The sequence below is a fragment of the Rhodnius prolixus genome, unplaced genomic scaffold (genome assembly GCF_049639745.1).
Source record: "Rhodnius prolixus isolate KJV_2025 unplaced genomic scaffold, Rpr scaffold_4, whole genome shotgun sequence".
Taxonomy (NCBI): domain Eukaryota; kingdom Metazoa; phylum Arthropoda; class Insecta; order Hemiptera; family Reduviidae; genus Rhodnius; species Rhodnius prolixus.
Genome location: NW_027411614.1, coordinates 41,317,891 through 41,340,930, shown reverse-complemented (window position 1 = coordinate 41,340,930; position 23,040 = coordinate 41,317,891). Strand labels below are relative to the sequence as shown.

General features: G+C 31.0%; 3 protein-coding genes across 7 annotated transcripts in view; 1 reads left to right on the top strand and 2 right to left on the bottom strand.

The window, feature by feature from the left end:
• Positions 1–1,286: 1,286 nt before the first annotated feature.
• On the bottom strand, positions 1,287–13,014 carry GAA1 (glycosylphosphatidylinositol anchor attachment 1). Its single transcript, XM_074132226.1, has 12 exons — positions 12,719–13,014; positions 12,196–12,413; positions 11,634–11,790; positions 11,400–11,507; positions 5,328–5,527; positions 4,389–4,507; positions 4,242–4,322; positions 4,048–4,151; positions 3,173–3,267; positions 2,908–3,098; positions 1,695–1,856; positions 1,287–1,546 (listed from the first exon to the last, which is right to left on the bottom strand). Exons 1-12 carry the CDS (start codon positions 12,858–12,860, stop codon positions 1,294–1,296), a joined length of 1,830 nt encoding a protein of 609 aa, XP_073988327.1. The 5' UTR covers positions 12,861–13,014; the 3' UTR covers positions 1,287–1,293.
• ND-B12 (NADH dehydrogenase [ubiquinone] 1 beta subcomplex subunit 3) lies at positions 13,015–16,406 on the top strand. Its single transcript, XM_074132234.1, has 2 exons — positions 13,015–13,273; positions 16,099–16,406. The coding sequence occupies exons 1-2, from the start codon at positions 13,137–13,139 to the stop codon at positions 16,268–16,270; spliced, it is 309 nt and encodes a 102-aa protein (XP_073988335.1). The 5' UTR covers positions 13,015–13,136; the 3' UTR covers positions 16,271–16,406.
• LOC141456326 (tubulointerstitial nephritis antigen-like) overlaps positions 16,255–23,040 on the bottom strand; it is a 46,439-nt gene continuing 39,653 nt past the window's right edge. For 2 of the 5 annotated variants that reach the window (XM_074132228.1, XM_074132229.1), the window contains 7 exons: positions 21,452–21,515; positions 21,137–21,329; positions 20,475–20,632; positions 19,044–19,178; positions 18,658–18,860; positions 17,081–17,265; positions 16,255–16,621 (listed from right to left, as the gene is read on the bottom strand). In XM_074132228.1, coding sequence (XP_073988329.1) covers positions 16,502–16,621; positions 17,081–17,265; positions 18,658–18,860; positions 19,044–19,178; positions 20,475–20,632; positions 21,137–21,329; positions 21,452–21,515 — 1,058 coding nt within the window. In that variant the 3' untranslated portion in view covers positions 16,255–16,501. Of the gene's footprint in view, positions 16,622–17,080; positions 17,266–18,657; positions 18,861–19,043; positions 19,179–20,474; positions 20,633–21,136; positions 21,330–21,451; positions 21,516–21,605; positions 21,720–23,040 lie in introns of those variants that run through there. The other 3 variants (XM_074132230.1, XM_074132227.1, XM_074132231.1) reach the window with 2 other exon arrangements.

Sequence of the window (23,040 nt, the reverse complement as noted above, 5' to 3'; positions counted from 1 at the left end):
TTTGATTTCTGTCCATCGCAGATATTATCACATGGGACTACTTTTCTCTTTTTACGTCTCCCTTAAATACCCAGCCTCTTATTATTATAGTTAATATCTTGGATTCTCATTTTTTATTTTTATAATTAGTGACCAGGTTTATTTAGATATAGAGCAAATACAGTTCCAATTGTTTTGATGTTTATTGAATGTTTACCAACACAACCTGATTCTTCTAGCTACTTTTGGAGATCTTTTGTCCTAGTTAAAGTTCTTTACTATTTATCTTATCAAGATTTTATTAATCAGATCATTTTGACTGCATCGCAAATGAACATGACAACAATCATACAAGAAAGGCCACATTCTACAGGCTAGTCAGTAAGTACAAATCACTCTAATTCCTCTCCTCCCTACAAGGTCTTTCCTGAAATATTATCCTTATATTTCATAAAAAATCTTCTCAATTAAAAAAACATTTTCTGCAAACCTTATTTCATTGAGCAGCTCTCTATTTATATCTAATCTTTAAAAATTCCATACAAATTATTTATATTTCTTGCAAAACAACATTAAAAAATTTGGAGGATGGACGTTGCCTTGCCTTCCTTCCCCTACGAATTGTAATTCTAAAGAAACGAAATTTTCTTTCAAGGATTCTTAATCCAATCAATTAGTGCAAATCTCTCTCTCTCTAAAAAATAGTAATAATAAAATAAATAAAATGATAATTTTTCTTTCTAACATCCTTCGACCCTGTAAAGGGCTGGATCTCCGGTGACGCTTTTTTTTGTTTTGTTTTGACTTTTTTTTTGTTCTCCTTTGCAGCTCAGAAGTCATTATAGCGCACTGAACGATCAGGAAGTTTGTACGAGTACATAAAAGGCGGTCGGGGCAATGTTCTCACATATTGGCAATGCCTACTACTACAGAAAAAATTATGTTTAAAACGAATGAGTAGAAATTTCATTAAATTTAAGCTTCACAATTATTTTGAGCTACTAAATGATGAGCACCAGTATTACAGCCGTGCATCCTCGTCAAAGCACTAAATTATCAGAAGAATGTAGCAAGCACTTTTATCATTAAATTCAAGCAACTAAATAAATCAAGCAACAATTATTAATAATAAAATGTTTATTTTGTAACTAACGAAGAATATAATTTTACTTTAAAGGAAGCGATTTCCTTTTATCATTAAAAATAACGTTAAAAGTAAGACATACTATGGATTTATGGTAGGTTATGTTGAAGTTCATGTTGAACTTACTTTATACTCATCATCAGGCTCGAATTTGAATAAAATATTTAAATTTAAAAGCTTTTATTTAAAGAAAGAATATAATGCATAGACCATATGGGCAAATAGCAGAGCACTATCAATCCATAAGTCCACGAAGAATATATATACGAATCTAACGGGTTCAATAATAGTATACTTTTCAAAGGTTGTAACAATTTTGAGTAGGTTTCCGGCCATCCGTTATGATAAATCCAAGTATTACACATAACTATGGATATTATCAATACTGTAGGATGCAGAAGTAACCAAAGCTTGGACTTAATACTGTAAAAAGAAAAAATTATTAGTTTCGTTGCGTTTAAAAAAAAATTACATATTTTTGTTCACTCCGTTCCTTCAAAACTGCGTGTTAAGGTGTTTAAAAGAGGTAGACTATTTATGAATTTATATACATATTAATTAATATACGTACGTATTTCCATGTATTGATGATAATAATGACAGAGGTATCAGAAATATAGATGAAAGATAAGCCTGGCTTAAGTTATTCATTGACAGAGCCAAAGTAATTGAAGATTGTGCGAGTAATACTATAACATTCATCCATGTCCAGTCTTTCTTATTCAGTTTACAACTGCAGACAAAACATTTAATATTAACATATTTGATATGAAAAAAAGAACAATATCTACTTATTCCTGTATCCCTTCTTATTTTCAAGTTTTACTTAAGGTATGAATTTTTTTTTTCTTTAAAAAAAATAATAAAAAAATAGAGTCAACTTGTAATGCTAAAAGTAATAACTTGATATCGTAATAACTTGATATAACATATATATATTTATATACAAATTTTCAGCAAACCAGATTTTGCAACATATTTACTTCACAAAGTCTAAATCTTCATTACGACTGAAAATTAAAATTAACGCCAATAAATGTACCTGTCTGACTATTCACCCAAATAAAACGTACTATTTTAGACATGAGACATTAAGCCATATCAAAGCAATTGTAAATTTTGATAAATGAAACTAATCTAAACAATTATTATTATCACTAGATTGTATGAAAATTAGTTTGTACCCGTAGGTACATTCCTAACTTAAAAACGGGATTAATTAAATCTATCAAATATAATAAATTTAATATTGTTGAAGGATTTGTGAAAATAAAAAATAATGAATGAATGAATGTACATGAAAAGAGTTTTTCAATGAACTCATAACCATATTTGCCCTGAGCTTGTGGAGGTTGAAGCAGAAATTGCAGTTATTCTAATAAATTCGAGTCCAATAGTCCCGAAAATATATAAGAAATAATAGAAAAATCCCATAATTCATACGCACGGAACATATGGATCAAGGAAGAAAGGAACCTCAAGACATGTATTCCTGTGAAAACTGAATATAAAAATATCTGGCCCATTTCACAATACATCTTCTTAAAAGAAAGTAAAAAAGGAAATATTTCTGGCCCTTTGAGTTTAACAAGTTTTTTATGAGCGTTCTCTTAACACAAAACAAATAGGGGCTAATATTTTCCAAGGTAGAGGCAAGGAGGAAGTGCAGCTCCAGAGGAAACTTAATTTCTAGATTCTTGTCACCACTGCTTTCTCTTTCGGAAAATGAGAAACTTAAGAAATGATCAACAATGTACAGGCATAATTAAAAAACAAAAAAATACCTTTTCTTAACAAAATGCGGCAATAGTATTGATAATATTGTCTGTATGAAAAATCCACATAATATAGCATCTTGAGCTTCCAAAGTGGGTAAAATATAATTGCTGAATATTATTGGCGTATAGAACACCAACACTGATAATACTTGCATTATTAATATCACTGAACAAACACGGCTCATATCAGTTTCCAACTATCAAAACAAAGATCATTTATAAAAACATTGCAGATGGTTTCTTATTATAATTAAAATAAAAGAATCATTACCTCTTTATTGGATTCATCTCGCAAGGTGACATGAACGGCAAACGCTCTTATGAGCAACGCACCCACCATCATCCCCACGCACGGCATGTACAAACCTGTCATCAAATCATTAATCATTTAATCTAGGTATTCTCACTTAACACCACTTTTTTTTTCATAAAAATCAATACATCGTTTTCTCTGTATCAGGTTTCCTTTCTATCTAGGTAGAAAGAAAATTACGTATGTTTTTCTACTAGTAACAGAAAGTTATGATAGGTCAGTAGAATTGTGTGTTAACTGCCGAACTTAATATAATTCTGTATAATCCATCAGGGTAACTGAGTAGGGCACAAATTCTTGTCGAAATATTTGACAGTTAAATAAAAAATCCTTTAAAGAACTAGATTCAACAACCCAGATTTCAAATGTGAACCAAATTCCTCTCGCCTAAAACTTTGAACTTCCTAAGCGAATCCAACCGAAGTTAAGGGGCTACCAGGGAGATCACCATTATCTGAAGCTCCACTCGAGCTTGAACTGGACAACTGCGCGAATTTCGACTTTAAAGACGCAGCTTAACTTGTCCAAAGCAAACGGACATAACTAACAATAGGAAAATGTAGGTACACATCTTAGTGTTTCTGAAGAATATTGTCAAATTGATATCCTGCAAAAAGGCTCAACAGATTTTCATAACCAGCACAAATCAGCTGAAAACATAATACGAACTAGTGTAGGATGCAAGAGGACCTCTCCCCACTATTTCAGTAAATAAATTTTGCCTACCGATTTCCAAGGAAATAGTTTTCACTTTGACTGGACAAGGAAACAAATGGCCCTATCATTTGACTTGACAAACCCATTTATATTGATACATAATTACTCTCACTCACCAATAGAGACGAATCTGTCGGTGTCAGTTAAAATATAGAAAAAGTACGACTGATGAAATCTTTCTAATAGATTATTGATACTCCGAAATATTCCCTCTACGACTCTGGAAAAAAATAAAATATCTTTTTTAGGATTATTTTAATTTTGAATTCAGCAGCGATTGGCATGTACATAAGGTACATATATAGATTACCTTCCTACATTATGCATGGTAATATGTTGGCCAGATCCTTCTTTACTTACTCCTGACATGGTGATTGCTTCTATTCCGAATCTATAAATAATATGTTTACAAATAAAACAAAATAAATTATTTGAGTTAAACGAAATAAGGGTTTACCTGTGAAATAACCCGTGATTACCGTCAGGTAGTCCAGTTGCTTGTCCTAGTACAGTGGCGAATATAGTCTGCATCGAATGTTTCCATTGTTCTGATGCGGGAAGATTTGGGATCTTTTCCTGTTAGCCAAGAAAAAACATGAACTGAACTGCGACGTACGGATTAAATGAATCTACTAATTAGGCAAGGAGTACTCGACCTCGTGAGAAGCTGTTTTCTAATTTAAAAAGGCTTTAATTAAGACTTTAGTACAGAAATCAGCAGTGCACTGAGAGGCTCATTCAGTGAAATGAAATTAAAAGGCTCTTTAGAAGAGAGCTTAACTTCAGCCCCCCGCCTCCTAAACTCTACTTAAAACAAAGAATGTTAAAAAAATATTAAAAATAGATTAGCCAACTCTCTATGTAAATCTTAATTTTTTTTTTTTTATAAGTTTAGGAAATTAATTTAAACAATTTTCCAAAAAATTATAAATACCACATATTTATTTAATAAATTTATTTTTCCGCATAACTTTTTTTCTTTGAATTTGAAATGTTTGTACCATTAGTAATGGATATCCATATAAAATTGTAATAAGGCCTATATTGCATTGAAATGGCACTTTATGGGGAAGCTAGCCTCATCCTTTCTCCCAAAAAGTCATTAAATTAATTTTCCTGAGAAAATTCTAGATAAACTTTCTTCCCAGTAAAACCACTTTTTTTGTACTAAGCGCATCTTAAACATGTAGTTTTAGTAAATTCAAAATCGAAATTCTGTCCGAAAACCATACTTTCTCATAAATAAAAGAGCGAAAATGAAAATGGAATTTTTATGTTTTCTTTTAAAATATTTTTATTTATTTAAAAGGGATAAAAAATTGAATGAAAATTTGTTTAAAAAAAATTAAAATTTAAAGATTATGTACATTGCTAATTGCAAACAATACAAACTTACCCTGCCGGCATACGAGTGGCGAATCCTTTCCTTAGAGCAAATTCTATGAACCAAATTCACAAGATCTAAATTTGGCAATTGACCATTAAGGCCAAGTAATTTTACATCAATTTTTTTCATTTTCATGGAAGATAATTCTAAATTTATCGCTGCTTGTATTGCTCCACCTCTGGCCGGTAATTCTCCCGCTTCCAGAACTCCTAGTTGAGGAACAAAATGACTTGATAATATAATTCAGCAAAATATTAAATTCTTTATAATTTAAAAAATATTTTTTGTGTAACTGCAAACTAAATATCTGAAGCGATTATCGATTATCTTACACGAATTTAATGTTACCGCAATTTATGTAATAAAATTTCACTAAAAATTAGTATCGGGTAGGAAAAAAGTTGCTATAAACTAAAAATTTATTTACATTACGTGGATATTTATCTTTTTATTAAACAAAAAAAAAAAAAAAATTAATGGCAAGGTATATATAATCTTAATAAAATAAGCATAATACATCCATCCATTAATAATAAGGATAAGAAACAATTTTGTTGACGCTGAAAGCCACTTAAAAACATAGAACAAGCATAATAGTTGCATAAAACAGAATAGCCGTGCTAATTTGAGTGTTAAGTGAGAGGATTAAAGTGCAACGACTACATTCTTCAAGAAACGTAGAATCCCCGTGTTTCACAAGAAAGTTTTCCTTTTTACAGATGTTTATTAAAGTTGGACGGTTAAAATCTCATAAAGAAATGTATATTGTGCGCTTCTTAGCTGTTCACTAAGAACATATACAGGGTGTCCCAAGCTATATGGATAACGACTTTTTCTCGGAAACTAAGATAGCGAGAAAAAAAAACAAAAAATACGTGTCCCCTTAGTTTTTTGATAGGAATCCAAATTTAATTTGTTAATTTTTTTCGGTGCTTCCAAAAGCGAAATACAGGTACCAACTTCATTTTTTCAAATGGGGAGGTGTGGTTTTTATTTCAGAAATAGATTCCTCTATTTTTTTTTTAAAGAAAAATTTACTTGGAAGTTTTTTTCTGTGAGCGATATTTTACAAGTTATGAATGAAAACATGATTCTTATAAGAAATTTCAAAATGATAATATTATAACGGTTTCTTGATTGAATAAGAAGAAAAGTACTATTTTATTATAAATTTTACTCCTCATTAATATTACAGATCATGCTCGAAATGGCCTCCACCATTAGAGATGCATATACATGCTCTTTCCTGCCAATTTTCCCTTACTGCCAAAGAAATAGATTCGAATTTAACCGAGTTACAGGCATCTATTATTCTTTGCTTTAGTTCATCTACAGATGCAATTCCGGCTTGATTCTGATACACCTAGATTTAGAAATGCTTTTAGATAAGCAGAAATAAGAAAAGAAAGAAAAAAGTTATGAATAATTACCTGGTTTTTCAGATATCTCCAAAGGAAGTAGTCCATAGGTGTCAAACCCGGTGAACGAGGTGGCCACTGAATCGTCACCCCGTGTCGATATAACACCACCAGGCATGTAAAGAGATTTCTCAATAGGCAATTTGATGGGCTGTTAGGTGTATAATTGTAAATTAAATTCGGATTCCCAACAAAAAACTAAGGGGACACGTATTTTTTAGTTTTTTTCTAGCTATCTTAGTTTCCGAGAAAACGTCGTTATCCATATAGATTGTGTGTTTGTGTATTTGTATAAAAATATATATATATTTGTTGAATTCGCATTTTTTTTTTTTTTGGTCAATAACATTTAAAATTACAAATTAAAAACGCGAGACAAATAAAACAAATAACTTTAAACAACTAAATATGTATTAAAAAAAACGAAAGTTATCAAATATTGTTTCATATAAGATTAAACAAAAGTTATTTTATTTTCCTTAAACTTTACAATATACAAAAATAATTCTTTGCGGAAAAAGCAAGAATATTCTCCATGATTTCCCCTTATTTTAAAAATTTATTTTCAAGTACATTGTTTTGGTAAAAGAGAAACTAGAACATTCAAAAAAAATGAAACGTACGCTATTACAATACTCTTCAATAAAATTATGTTTCTTAATTAGAGGTTTTTCTTTGAATTCTTGAATTTCTTTTGCCTATTAATTAAACTTGAGCAATCACTTTATTTTTTTTGGTATAGTTGTGCTGAACCGGGCCACAATAAACCTCTGATGGTCGCTCTTAATCCCGTACACCTTTTTGTTCTGACTTAAGCAACCGAAGAATTTACAAAAACGTTAGATGAGGGAGTTCCATAATTAAGTTTAAACTTTTCTTCTATTAATTTTTAAATTTTATTTATTTATTTTTTTAAAGTAGATATAAAATTAAAGTAAATGATAAGCATTTTTTTGTTTACACACTACTAATTAGGGGAGGCCATTTCTGTTAAATAATACAATAAATAAAGAAATAAAGTTAAAACAAATTTTCTCTTAAAAAAAAAAAAAAAAAATCAATGAGTACAAAAGAAAAACAGATGAAATATTCTACAATTAACTAATTTAATGTTAATATTAATAATAAAATGATATAGAAACTCTGCGAAATTCTTTTGTTTGCAATCTGTTCTTTTATAATTAAAATAAAAGTTCTTTTGTTTTCAGATGCTAATTCTAACATAGCGTTCGATTAAAAAATAATCTGCGGTTCACGCGACTTTGGACATTGTTATAAGTTGATAAAAATATATCAATAAAAACTAAAAGCATATTTTCACTATGTTTAAATATTTCTCCCTAATTTTAACTTTAGCTACTTTTTTTTGTGTGATTATATTAAGTAGAGCAGACGACGATGATCAAGGCCCTGCTCCACAACCAGATGGAGCATCAACAACAGAAGTACCAACGGCGAATGCAACTAGCGGAATATCGGAATGTATGTATACCATTCAACAGTCTAATCCTATATATTACAATAAATAAGAATATATATAAATTAAAAATTAATAACTGGAAATAAACTAATATGTTTTGCAATAATTAGCCAAGGAAACAAGCCTTAGGAATACCAATTCAATCTATCTTTTTGTTTTAACAGTTTGGGTACCTAAGCCGGAGCTGATGAGTGGACTGTTAACAGCTGTTCTGTCTGTATGGTACCATAATGCGTAGGATGACTACAATGAAGAGAAAAATGGAGAGTTCTGTCAGCAGAAGCTAGAATTACAAATTTTTTGTGCAAAAAACTTTAAGAGGAGGAGCGAAATCGACAAAAGCTAACTTTTTCTTTTAGGTATCAAGTAAAATAGAAAGAAACGCAATTTCGAAATGTCAAATCGGAAAATTCTTATCCTTAGCTGTAAAGTATGAACTATTAATAAAATACTAATAACAGTACACGTTTTCTTTTGAAATGATGTTACCATTAATATATTTAAAATTATAATGGAAAGCAAAAGTATAACATAATAATAATAATAATAATAATAATAATAATAATAATAATAACATTGTGTTCTTACTTTTTTTATAAGGAACTGATTGATTAGACTTCTTATTCTTACTTAAAACACATATTATGATAATTTCTCCTAAAAACATGGTTATCGTAACTTTACATTTCGGGTTCCGTTCACTTCTTAGGAGCATTTGAACATTTCTTGGCAATTAAAACATCATATTGATGTTAGTGTAAAGTTTAAAATATTTTATATTAGGTCTGTTTTATTAGAACGCAGTGATTCAGGATGTTGACTTCATAGTTAATACTTAAAAATATTAGGGTAAGCAGAAAGCAATCAACGTGCTAAATTGAATTCAGTTGATCGAATGCAATCAGACTATTTGCGATGGTTTTCTATGTAAACAAAAACATTGTGTTCTTACTTTTTTTATAAGGAACTGATTGATTAGTGTCGGGGCGTGATAGGGTTCGGTGCTGAACCTTACTATTTCCGCACCCTGTGTAGAGAAGGTATGCCCAATGGGGATTGGAGGGTCCTTAGATACGGAGAAAATAACCACAATTGCCACTTAGCATGTATAATTATAATTAAAATTAAATTATGAAATTGGAATGGATGCCCAACTATAAAATGTAAAAATAATTATTTTATAGAATAAAAAAGTAAAATAAAAAGGCTAAATACCAATTTGCTGCTGGTGAGGATCGAACCTGCGGTGCGTAATGTTAGTGTCAGCAGTCGCTCACGCTACCACTGAGCTAAGCCGCTGGCTATATAGTTGTGCTTCTCGACTGCTGATAATCGTAGCTATGCGCCTGCTGGACACCGGAACTGCTCACGTACATGTACGAAGCGTTATCGTAGGCGGAAACGTTCGAGATTTTCACTACCGCACTTGTACTCACTATTTTTATTCTTGATTTGCAAATTATTTAAAGAACGTTGTACTTGCAGTAAACGTAATTATAAACGTTGTAATTGTACAAATATAATTATAAACGTTGTAATTGTACAAACGTAATTATAAAACAATGTAGAGAAATTGAGCAAGGGATAGGCGAGGTGAATAATACGCCGACTAAGCCCTGATGTCTGCTCGCATCTGACTAGTACTGTACTACTACTAGCTGAGTACTGACTCTTGTTGCTGGGCACAGCAACAAGGTGCAAAGTTTAACTTTTATTGTTTGCTGTTAGGCAGCAAACAGCATTGACTGTAACCCTTATAGAATTTATTTTAACATTTTAAGTTATAATTTAACTTTGGGTACAGTCCACTCCAAAACTCATAATGTGGCCTGAACAATTAGACTTCTTATTCTTACTTAAAACACATATTATGATAATGTCTCCTAAAAACATGGTTATCGTAACTTTACATTTCGGGTTCCGTTCTTCACTTCTTAGGAGCATTTGAACATTTCTTGGCAATTAAAACAGTTTTGTTTTTTTTTTAAATTTAATGGCACGAAAATGCCATAGAGAAAACAAGGACTTTTTACACGAACATCTCAAGGACCGGGAATCAAAAATAGTATGTCAGAGACGTTAGAAAATGGTCTATGTGAGTGAACAAAATATCTCAAAAACTAAAAATTGCAGAAAGCTAAGAAACTTTAGATTGGACTCAACTAGAGGGCCCGACTGTAAACTAGCAACTAAAATCTTCAAGCGGAGGTACAATACAGAATAAAGAAGTACCAAAACAATAAAAAAAGGAAGTAAAATAAAAAGATTCTCAAGCATTTTTGGGCTTGTCTTGTTCAATTAACCAGAATCGAAGCAATTAGCTTCAGCGATTACAATGATTGAATTAAAAAGTCGGGCAAGAATAAGAAATTCAGCTAGCTAAGTTTGTGTCAAGGAAAAGATAGCTTTTTATTAAAGGATTGAGTTCAAAATGGGAATCACCTGTTATTGTGTGAGGGAATAAAGTAAAGCAATCGTTTAATTTTTCAGGTGGAGCTTAACGCCCATTAGGCAGATAGGGGGGAGGGTGAAACCATACTTAACTATTTAATTTTTTTTAAACAAATAAAAAGTAGCTATACGCTGGATCCGAACTGGGGATTTCCCACTTACAAACCCACGCTTCATAACTAGTAGCAGAGCAAAACCCGTCCCGTTTTAGGGAATAAATTTTAAAGTCCAGAATTTTATTTTATTTTTAAATAAAAAACGGATCAATAATCCAATTTACAGAAACAACAATAACATTAATAATAAAAATAGTTCAAAGAAATAGTTGACATCTGGCTTTATTTAGAAAATTTTGTATATCAGTGCCAAAGAAATCTAAGTTTAAATGATTGGCTGTCCGCATCATACGAAAGACAGGAGAGTAAAAAACGTAATTATGCTTGCAGTACGGTACATTGAACGCAGTTGAATATCGTGTAGTATGGGATGAGATATATATATATATAAAAAAAAAAATAAAAAAAAAAAAATAGAAAAAGTAGGTAAGGACAGTCTATTTGAGAATGGAGAAGTTTGCAGAGGAAAGAGAGATCATAATAAATTCTTTAGAACGAATGTTGGAGTATGTAAAAGCCAGTATTATTATACCTTATTCATGATGTTGCAAACTATTATGTTATAAATAACAATAAGCAAAAATATTAAAAGAAAGAAAAAGTAAGCAAATAATACCTTTCGTTCCGCAAGAAGTCCCATGATAAGCTTCTAACCACGCTTGCATTCCCAACAGTTCATATTCCGTCACAAGCATAATTATATCTTTAGCCCAATATTTTTGTTCTGTAATTCAAAAGGTAGAAACTTAATTTAACTCACCCAAACATATTAAAACTGTACGGGTAGGGCAGTTTTATAGGGGTTGTATATCTATATATATGTTGTCCAAAACAATATTCACCGACTTACTTCTAAAGTACTTCGTAATTGCAAGGAGTAACGCCAATCCTGGGCCAGTGGTAGGATGTGGCGACTCAAAACTCCTGAAAGGCACAGATAAAACCATAGCTTCATTTCCTGATCCTCCTCCTCGAACTATTCCATAAACATTCACACCACTGAATTTCTGAAAACTTAGAATATCATTATACCAATTAAGTAGAAATGTTTCTTTTCTTACATTATCCTGATTTAATAGTGTCATAGGGCACATGTCTCACCCGTTGTTTCTAATATCACATTTGCAAAAACATTTAAAGCAAGAGAAGTAAACAAAAAGCAAATAAGAGTTTATTACCATAGGAAGAAAACAGAAAACCGCTATTTTGCACAAATTAAATCTAAAAAATATGTTTCACTACTTTATTTTAAATACTTGTACAAACTGCAATAGTTAACTGGTGGGGGAAATCCATTCTTAATGTCTACAACTTCGAACTCAGTTTTTTTTTTCAGCCAACTATTGTAGTGTGTAGTAACTACAGCAAAAAGTTCAATTTATTCATCAGTAAAAGTATTTATATGATATAACCTTTCCTGGTGAAAATGGATAATTCAGTGTGAAGTTTTGAATGTAAGAATTAATTCCTATTGATGAAAACTGAGATTGTAGCCATTCTGCGGGCATGGCAGGTCCACTCTTCCGCATTTTGGTCTCCAATTCTTGCAGGTAGATTTTTGTGTCACTAGTGACATCAGAATTCAGCATTACCAATCCAGGTAATAGGGCATTTTCTGATAAATATGTTCCTAAATAAAAAACTATCTGTATAAAATAATAAAAATATAAAAGCCTACTTAATTGTTTAACATTTTTGGAGTTCTCCTTTTTCCGGAGATCATTGGAAATGGCTCATTTGATCAAAAAGAGGTCTCTTATTTTAAGAATTGGTACACCCCATGGTTCTTTAAACAAAAGAATATTTTTGATTAAGCATACATAAGCACTTTTAATAGAGCCCGCCGAAGAGGACATGCTATTAAAAGTTTATCTCTTCTCTTGATATAAAAGATATATTTTTTAAATAATTAAATTAATAAAAAAAGCTGCTAACCCGAATTAACTTGATCCGATGCAAGCATTCCAAACCAAATGAGAGAACTTAGGTATAATACCGTACATATCACACCATGATGTTTTACCAAGACCTGGAAAGGCCTACCTCTCAAACCAGAAGGGTCTGTTAGTAACCCCATAACGAACTAGTAAAAGTGAAACTCTGTGAACTACTTCTTAGAATAACATATATTTTTTTTAAGTTACGTCTAATTATTTTTTTCAAGACATGGTGTGAAATTGTGGAACGCTTCCTTGCCAACAACAGCGCAATCTGTCCTGGAGGTTCTTATATTTCAGGTTATAGAAACCAGGTTTTTCCAAGTTGATTAATTTTACAGAGAAGGTAAGGTAGGTTGAAACAGCTGATTTTTCTACTCTGGCATTCAACAAAACTTGCGGGCAGGATTTTTAAAATGGGAGGTGGACATCATGATTTAGGAGAGCGGATGAAAATACCGGACTACCGCATATATAAAGTAGAAGATGTCCCAGAACTAGTTCAAACTAGAGATTTGCTAGCAAAGAGAGGACTGAAAGATCCTTGGCTAAGGTATTTTTTTACTTTCTTCTTAATTGGTGTCTTCTCGATCGAATTTATCTTACAAATAAAAAACAAAGAATTAGTTTGCCTAGACGATGTGGTATTTTTCGTTTCTTTTGGCGAGATTTGCAACTTAGGTTAAAAAAATACTGCTCTTGAAAACCTAACATAACTTCAAAAACAGTGGCCTCATGATCTCTCTCGTGTAGAGAGTAACTAATAGTTCAATGTTTTTGAGTGATATCACTGAGTAAGCTATCCATTCGTTTAATTCTGTTCACTGTTATCTTGTTACTCATAGCGCCAGTGAGATGATTGAAGCAAAAATATAAAAGAAAAACCGTTTAAATTATTTGATTATAGCAAAAAACTTTTTAAAATTAATCTCGAAAAAACAGTTATCTTCCTTTTAGTCATGGAGGTAAATTTAGTAAAATTCTATATATTCATGTGCAGTCGTGAAAAATGGTGAACAAATTAACATACCTTGTAGTTCTGTTTAATACTTACAGAAATGGTATGGTGCCAGCAACCTTTATTGCTGCCAATTTTTTCTCTGCCAATAACTTTGTCCTAAAACTGCCCAGACGCTCTAAATCTGATATTCGGAAACCGAGAAGTGTTTTATTTGATTCAATTGTTGAGTCCATATTGCTCTATACAACCGAAACATGGGGAAGGACCTTGCTTACACTAATTTAAAAAAGTGTCAATTATTTTGTTTCGAACGATTGCTTCATTTAACAATTAACAAACCTAAACTCAAATGGCAGAACAGAAACTGGTCGTCTTCGTATCCAGTACAAAATATTTAAGAGATTCGTTGGCTGGTGGCTTAAACTATTAGCAGTGCTTAATGAACTAATTCTCTCGCTTTGATGTAATGCATAGGCTGATCTTATAAATTGTAATAATGTATGTACCCTAAATATGAAGTGCCTATTTGAGAAATGATAATGATCGGAGCGGAGGAATTTTGAATCAGTCGGTGCCATGAAGTAGTTTCTCTGTTTTATAAAAGGTAGTTGAAGACCTACAAAAATTTGTTTATCATCAATGATATGGAACTAATTGTCAAATCCTCGTTTAATAATTACTATCGAAATAGTAGCGCAATGGAATCCCTGAGACACATTTTGTGTTTCCTCACAAACTAATTAAGGCTAATCGCTCAAATTCTTTAGCAAATAAAAAAATAAACACAAAACTCTTATTCCTCTTAAGTGGCATAAAATATGGATTCTCATAGGTTTTTCTTTTAATCTTTTGAACTTTCCATTCTGGCGAGATTGATAATTGATAATTTTTCTGTATCTGATACTTTTTTCCCCCCACTTGCATACAAAAACATATCGCTACATACATGTATCATAATTCAAATCGCAATGGAATCTTTATAAGTCATAGGTGATGAAAATAAACTGAACAATGTATATACAGGGTGTTCATTTTACGGCTCAAATGCATTTCATGCTTAAACGGTTAATCTGAGGAAAAAATGGTAGAGGAAAAATTAGTTGCCTGTCACCTCTAGTTTCAGAATATGTGACTTGATTTTAGATTCCTTATAATTGTGATAAAATGTATATAATATCTTCGTAATTAAATAGGTACTTTATTTTAACTCTATTCCAAATAATTCTTCTGATTTATCTTTAATATGCCCTTTATTCTGAGTAGTCACGTATGCATGCATGTTAAAGTAGAAAAAGACAAAGTTAGAGTCGGCTACTGTTTAAATTTGAATCTCGGAGGATTTAAAACAATATTTTAGTCTTGAATTCGTCTTACCGAAATATTCGTGAGCACAAATAACACACAGTTAATAACAAGTAGATTATGCAACAATAATTATTCATTTCTCAATCTTAATGTAATTTAATTTAGTCCCCCTAATTTTACTTATAGTAAAATACTGGAATAATTAGCTGTCCTAAAAGTATGCATATTTTATTTATTTTATATTACATATATACCTGGAAGAATTCCTAGATTGAGAATGTAATTGAAGAAAACTATTATTTGCGATAAAGCCAGATTAATTATAAACGTTATTATTAAGTAGCATATTATTATAAACGTTTGACTACTACATAAAATGACAATTACTTTAATCGAAGAGAACTTAAACTGACTATTTTTATTTAAAAATAAAAATAAATATAAATAAAATAAATTGGCGCTAATGACCAAGAAGTCGATGCGCCGAAAAAAAAAAAAAAATAAAAAAAAAAATAAAAATCATTGATAAATGTTGGTGTAAGCATTTTTTAAAAAACGTTTTTGAATTTTTTAGCCTCATAATTTTTTTTATTTTTTATAACGTTTTTCTTTTTAACCTGTAATTAATACTTTGATTAGTATAGATAAATAGATATTACAGTCAATCTACAGTGCTACTTGAACAAATATTTTTTAGATGAAAATGGCCAGCATAAGGGTCTGTGACATCTAATAAATTCTATAAAATATTAATGAAAATTAATGCAGTAAAATTACTTTAATAATATCAATGAAGTATTAATGAAATGTTGGGTACTGCTGATTTGTGTACCTTTTAGCGTTTAATCAACTCTTATACTTAACATTTTTTCTGAAAAAAAAAGTTCAAATAAATTCAACCGTAGAAGCATACAAAGTGAAGAAAATTTCCAAATCCAATATAATCCTGTTATTACGATAAAAATTTAATAGTTCAACATATGCCGCCTCACTAATTAAAAATGCATACTTGAAAAAGCAAATAGAAAAATAAATACGGTACTTTAATTTAATTAATGAAAATTAGATTTTTGTAAAAAAGTAATTTTTTCTATATTTTTTGTTTGTTTTAGAAATGAAGTTTGGCGCTACAACGTTAAAGAATGGGGCACTACTAGAGAAAGAGTGATACGTTTCTTTTTCCCAGGATTTAAGTGGGGTGTGGCAGCATTCATAGCCACAATCGCCATAGAAAAGGCTCTTAGTGTTTTTCAAAATAAAAAAGGTGGTTCTGGCCATCATTAAAATTTATTATTAGTTTCTACAAATGATAAAGAATTGTACAATACATACTAGTTTGTTTGAAAATTCTAGACAAGCTTAATTGAATTTATAACTTCACTCTGAAATGACTAGAGGAAAAAATAAAATATAAGATAGATTTGTTTATTATCAAATTATAAATATATATATCACATAGTACACATCAAATAAATACAATGGCAGTGTATTTACAATCATTCAGGTAATTATACATTAATTTTCATGAATCCAAGGGGCTAAAATAAATGTTTCTATATTACAACTATTAGTCCCTCTTCGAATCCGAAAATAGCCTCCTTCACCCCAAAATTCTCCCCAACTGTTCGAAACAATCTAAAATCAGAAATAAAAACGAATGTAAATATGATATTTATTTTTTATTTTCTCTAAACGAGTTTCTGGGTTATCAGTTTCAGCTTTTCTCGTTGAAGTTTTAAATTCTTGACCAAGTTAGAATTAGAAAAGGGAAGGGCCTTGATATACCCCACGGCACCTTGATCACAATGTTCCAATGGTTTTATAACGCAACCGCTCGATTGCAGCGCAATCGAACAGCAGGTGAGAGTAAGTCTTCCTGACTTCTTTACCAAAATATTATTAAAGTTAAAAATATTTTCAAAGTAGAGTATAAGTTGCCTTTAGCGAGAGAACAGTGTCCTGAAGCCGGCCGAACTTTAAGGAGGCCCCGGGCACCAAAGAACTTAGATATTGGCGCGTCGCGCCGCCTTACTTTACATTATATTACCTTAAAATTTAAAATGTAACATGTATAAATATTTGTATGCTGCTTACCCAATACTTAATCATATTTCCATTGATAATTTCTTGTCCCCAACCAACTATTCGAACAGAATGATATCCAGGATAATCTCTGATAGGTGGAGAAATTGAAGAAATTTGTGATCTTTTATAGTGTAATGGACAGCTGTAAATTCCAGATTCATAGAGAAATAAATCTCTAAATACATCCATTGTGGCTGAAAATAAACAAAAATCAATTCAAATGATTGAACATCTAGGATTTGATCCTTTCTTTCATTCCCTAGGGGCACATAAAAGAAATATTAAATTTGAACTTTCAGAAACTTTCCGCTTTTTAAGTTACGATGAATACTCAACCAGTTTAATTTACTTCTCTTAAACAGGTGTCAATAAAACCAGTATTTCCAGTGTTAAAATACAAAATCTGCAATACTGAGATTAATCATTACGATTTAAAAATTTTGAGAAGGAAAGAATAGACATGTAGTTTTTGGCGAACATTTTTAATCAAACTAATTGCTTCATCAATGGAATACGGAAATAATCAAAGTGAAACTCTTAACAAATGTGCTCAACGGTAACACTTAGTCAAAGAAAAACGAGTCAAAGGCAATACCTGCAGAACAAAATGAATGATTTTTCCCCACATTTATTTCCGAACGCTAAAAAAAAATAATCTTATTCTAATATTTTATCACAATTTATTGCATGGCCAAAGCCGTTTGCCAGAAGTTCTAATGTTTTATCATTTTTTTTTACATTACACATGTTTTGCAACAAGAACAGTCAAATTATTGTGTTAATTAGGATTAATAGTATGCAAATGCAATCTTATAAAGACTGCGAAATAGCTAAGAAAGGTAACAAAGCAAATAGAAAAATGAAAAATATCTGAACATTAGTGAAAACATAAACAGGGATGCAAAAATAATTATTTTAATTAACATCCCCTACAAAGGACAATACAATAACTGGAAAATACAATGGTAAGTTTTTTTGACCAACTGGATAAAAAATGTGTTAGGAGACCTGGATTTAAAAAAAAAACAAATGAAAAGGTTCACTTGACTTACCCTTATTATTGTTCTTAAGGTTATTTTCTAAAATAGAATTTGTACTAACAGTTAGCTTTTTTGAATCAAGTTTTATTCACCTTAGCTCCCCATCAATATAATAAAAAGACTTTTGAGAAACTACGTACCTTCATCTCTTCATAAAACAGATTTTCAAGAAAGAATTTAAAGGAAAATTTATTGGTCTTGTAACTAAGTAAATGACATTAGGTGCTAAACAGAAATCAAGAGAATCTCACATCCTTCATTTCTAAAAATAAGAATTTTAGTGACAAATTTGATTTTCATTGATCATACTTGGATTGTAATCAAGAGTTTTGTGACGGAGGTCTTGTGGACTAAATAAACCAACAAATAACGCCTTAAGTTGAGATTACTTTTAAGAGAAATGGCACCTCATTCAAAGAGATGGAGAATATATAAGTATATTTGCTGAAGTGATAAACTTTATTATACACTTTTCTTAAATCGTTATTTTTTTCTGTGTACAAATAATTTATTTTTAGAAATGCACTTTTTAAGAAGAAAAGTTACCTTGTACTGGTCCATTATCCATAATTTCCTTCATAATTTGGTACTGATCACTGGCAATGCGGTATACTGGTGCAGTATAATACAGTTTGGTTCTGGTCTTACGACCATCATCTAGACAGGCTGCAGACGGTGCACCTTTATGTTTAGGTAAATAACATCTACTACTATCTCCTGTCCATTTATAGCACTCTTCTTTCACCAGACTGAAAAACATTGAAATGTATGAAACTTTCTCAGTTCCAACCATTAAAAACAACATTTTCTTCTAATGTTTAGAAGAAGAGTATTGTTTTTGGGAATTAGATTTTGGTGATTTTTAGGTTCATGATTAGTGTGCATATGACATAAACATTCTCTTATTGGAATAAATTCAAATCGAAAAATACCCAAAATCGTGGATCCAATTCCATCCTTTGGTTAAATGACCACCTTTACATCCCATATTGTTTCTTTTGTTACAAGAAAGGAGGTGTTGAAAACTAAGACGTCCTCTAAATGTTCCATTCGACATTATATTCCATCTGAAAAAGTGATAATTTAAATAGGTTTCCTATATTAAGCAATGCTCAGCTGGCAATATTAGGTACTTTTTTTTATTGAAGAAAACACTTCCTATGGGCACATGAAGTTTAGAGAAAGTAATAAAAGGAAATAAAAATAAAATCAGAAAAAAGAAAAATCCATTTAGTAATGTGGTGCTTGATTTTCTTTTAACTCGAAACAGGAGCGGCATATAATCCATCTTTAAAAGATACAGTTCTGTACTTCTCATTGAAATAATACTTTACTCTTAGTCGAATTTTACCGTCAAAATATTTTTTTAAAAAGCGGAATAAAAGTAGACTATCTCAGGAGTCAAGAACATTGTGTGAAACAGATTTAAGATAATCGTTGAAACAATATATTTTCGAGAGAATCTCAAAAAAATGAAAAATCCATTCGGTTGAGGATATGGATCGCTACTAACAGATCCCCTGGCGGGGCCCAATTTAAATATGTTTCAGCTTCCAATTTTTAGTTTTTTGAGATATTTTCATTACCACACGTAGTCTATTTCCTAAAAAACACTTTTTCGAACTCAGGGGACCTCAACAAAAGGAATTTCTGGCGAAAATCGAAAGAGGAAATTTGACTAGATCGCAATACTATCCTTAAATAATTATTAGTAAGAAAAAAATTAAAGTAACGCCTATTTTTTCAGGCAGGCTTTACGATACCAATAGGTGTCGTGGACGAAGGCAATTAACAAACATATTTTACTAATAAAGTTCTCTCATTAAACATTAAATAAAATACAATGCCTAGATCGGGAATCGAACTCAGTACCACAATACAAATTAGTTTTGTAGGTCTCGCCTATAACCACTCGGCTACCTAAATAAGTATTAGTAATAACAATAACAGCAGTAAAATGCTGCTTAGGCAAACCAGAATAATATTCTTCATTTTAACTGTAACCAGAACACTTTTATTTTCAATCCTTACTTATATAATAAGACAGTGCTCCATCCCCAGAGTCCAAATTCGTTAAGTAAAGTTTACTTGTTCCTATCACATACAGAAAATAATAATAATAATAATAAAAATAGTAATGACAAATCTTTTTCTTCCTGAAAGCCTGTTAGAGCTGATAGTGTTAGAGTTGAAACTGAAGAGAAGGAGGAGATACGAGTAGTGTTGTCTGCAAAGAAACAATTTATTTATTTACTTACCGCCTACAAAATTCTTAACCCTTAGAAAAAAATATATTAATAAATAAAGAACAATTTGTTGAGAATAGTAAGTACAATATCTATTAGTAAACACATAGGACAAACCTGTCAGAAGCTACACTGACTGTGGAAAACACCCAGGATGCACCACACCCTTGATTGGGAGGAGAGGTAATTAAATTGGGCCATCGTTCTCTAGCATCGAAATATTTTGGCAAACTCTTTGGTCTAACGGGTATAAACTTCGGTAACATATCGGCAACCTGGAAGTAGAAAGAACCAACATTATTTAATCTCTAAAATCATTTTCAAAATTTCCTCTTAAGGTAGCAATAGAAAGTAAAAAATCATTAATGAAAGTTTCATATTCTTTAAATGCCGTTAACAAAAGTAATCCACAATGTCGGAGATGGTATTATACAATAATATGTTTTAGAACAACCATAAATTGATTATTTCGAAATTACTTTACAAACAAAATTGGAGAACAAGGAGGGATAGCTTTTATAACGAAAAATCGTGGAACCAGAACTTTTTTCTAGATATAAAGGAAAATTTTAAATTTTAGATAAGTAATTCTCGAAATTGATGTTATATTTTTATAATGTCAAAACAAGAGCTGCTTCTGCTGGAGAAAAAAACTTTTTGTTCACAATAAACAAATTAACTATTCCAAGTGCTGGAGGAAACACAAAATTTTAGGGCAGTTCAAATTAAAATTATGTTAGTAAATTATTGTATATATTTGTAAATTACAACTAAAATACCTTCTTCCTCGACTTAAATGTTCCCAACAGCATATTCATTCCAGTATTCAACTTCCAAGTCCTAAATTGTTCTGGTTTACTGGCTTTCCATTCATTTTGGATTCGATTGATATCTTCAATCAACTTGTCATCAATTATGCACGTATGAGTGGAACACATTAAGTTCATAAAGGAACCACCATCTTCACAAATACTATCAAATCAAAACAATAATCAAGTTTTAAAATGAAACTTATTATTTAAAAATAAAATTCTTGTTAGATGCAAAAATTGATAATGTTATTTTAAAGGATGCTAAAAGTGCAAGCAACCTACCACATATTACAGTAGACTTCGAAAGTGTTGTTAGGTTCAATATATCTTTCATTCCAATAGCAAACTGCAAAAGATACCATTTATGTATATTATAATACGATATTTATAAAGTTTAATCGGAAGCAAAAATGAAACAATATGTAAAAAATCATACACAGAGTTATAAAAAGGCAATATTTCATCTGATAGTAACATCAAAGTTTAAGGTGACCAAAATCATTCAAAAACCAGTCATAGTTCAATGTTTCATATTAAACATTCAGGAAAGAAAAATACACTATATACAAATATTCTGTCAACATTTTTATTCCTATTTGTAGACAAGAGTTGAGTGTTAATTTTATTAAGATTGATCACTTTTAAGTAACGAAATTGTTCATAAAATCATAATTTTCTACTGAATTTAATTAATATCCACGATTAGGAATTCTAAACATAAAAATTTTGTGAACAGTTACACTTTCTTTAACTCTCTGAAACATTCTAGTTAGAAGATTTTCAAAAATTTCCAATTTTTAGCTTCATTAAATTAATTTAAATTATTATATTAATATAAATTATTATATATTATATTAATTATAATTTTATTTAGTTAGGTTAATTTTAGCTGCACTAAATAAAACGAACTTTTGAAAAGCGTGGTATTTTCTCTGGAATCCAATTATGACATTTTATTCATAAACAGACTTGGTATTTTCGTTATTTGTTATGGATGCGAGCCACTTTTGTACCAATTGAACCTTTCCTTGCAGATTTGGGACTTGAATTCATTTAATGTTATAGCAGAAAAAACCTTTGAAAAGAGTTGGCGCTTCGATATAGGTAGTGCGGGCCACTTTAATGCCACACATTGAAACATCTTAAGATTATAAGAGAAATATTGATAATGGTGGGATTCCGGAATATATGTTCCCGAGGGCTGGCCACAGACTTTTAATCACAGCTTGTTGCTATTGAGATTATATAGAATAAAATTAATTAATTTTAGAGTCGCAATTGTCTTAGAGATCCGTCAACTCTACCGGCTATCAAGTCCTGCGAAATTAATTAAGACAGTATGAGACTGCCAGAATTGACATTTTGGTGAGTATTCTGTGCATATAGTTTGGATATCAGGGTATTCTAGAAGAAGAAGTCAGGTTGCCGAAATGGTGAACTATCTCTTCAGGCATTTACTGTACAGTAAAATTCCGCAGTAGTTAGTTTTGGCGACAAAACGTGAGGAGGAACCTTGTGGTTCATTATTAGCCACTCGGTAACTTACTCGCACTAGAATAGTTCAAAAAAGGTATAGGGACGACCGCAGGCTCTTTACAGGCCACTAGACTGAGGAAACGTAGTATGGGCCTGTCAAAAAAAAGCTTAGCTTAGCTTGACAGGAAAAAGAAAAATCAGCACCACCCAAATGATTTCCTATAGGTGTGAAGGACGTATCTGAATAAAAGTCGGCACTCTAGGGAAGAGAAACTCATGCTTTCAGAAACTTTACCCAGAACCCCATTTCCTGGCACTTCAACTCCAAAAAAAAGGTCTGAAGAGGGGCTCAAATAAGAAAATTCTGTATAGGTCCCATGGGTCGACAGTAAATT

What these genes read in the sequence shown, in the direction of transcription:
- GAA1 (XM_074132226.1), bottom strand. Translation starts at nt 12,860, where the DNA reads ATGGGGTTACTAACAGACCCTTCTGGTTTGAGAGGTAGGCCTTTCCAG. An exon ending in GACTTCTTGCGGAACGAAAG is followed by an intron (nt 5,528 to 11,399) that starts GTATTATTTGCT and finishes TTCCTCAACTAG; the next exon opens with GAGTTCTGGAAGCGGGAGAA. An exon ending in CCGCATTTTGTTAAGAAAAG is followed by an intron (nt 1,857 to 2,907) that starts GTATTTTTTTGT and finishes TTTTGTCTGCAG; the next exon opens with TTGTAAACTGAATAAGAAAG.
- ND-B12 (XM_074132234.1), top strand. Translation starts at nt 13,137, where the DNA reads ATGGGAGGTGGACATCATGATTTAGGAGAGCGGATGAAAATACCGGAC. An exon ending in CTGAAAGATCCTTGGCTAAG is followed by an intron (nt 13,274 to 16,098) that starts GTATTTTTTTAC and finishes TGTTTGTTTTAG; the next exon opens with AAATGAAGTTTGGCGCTACA.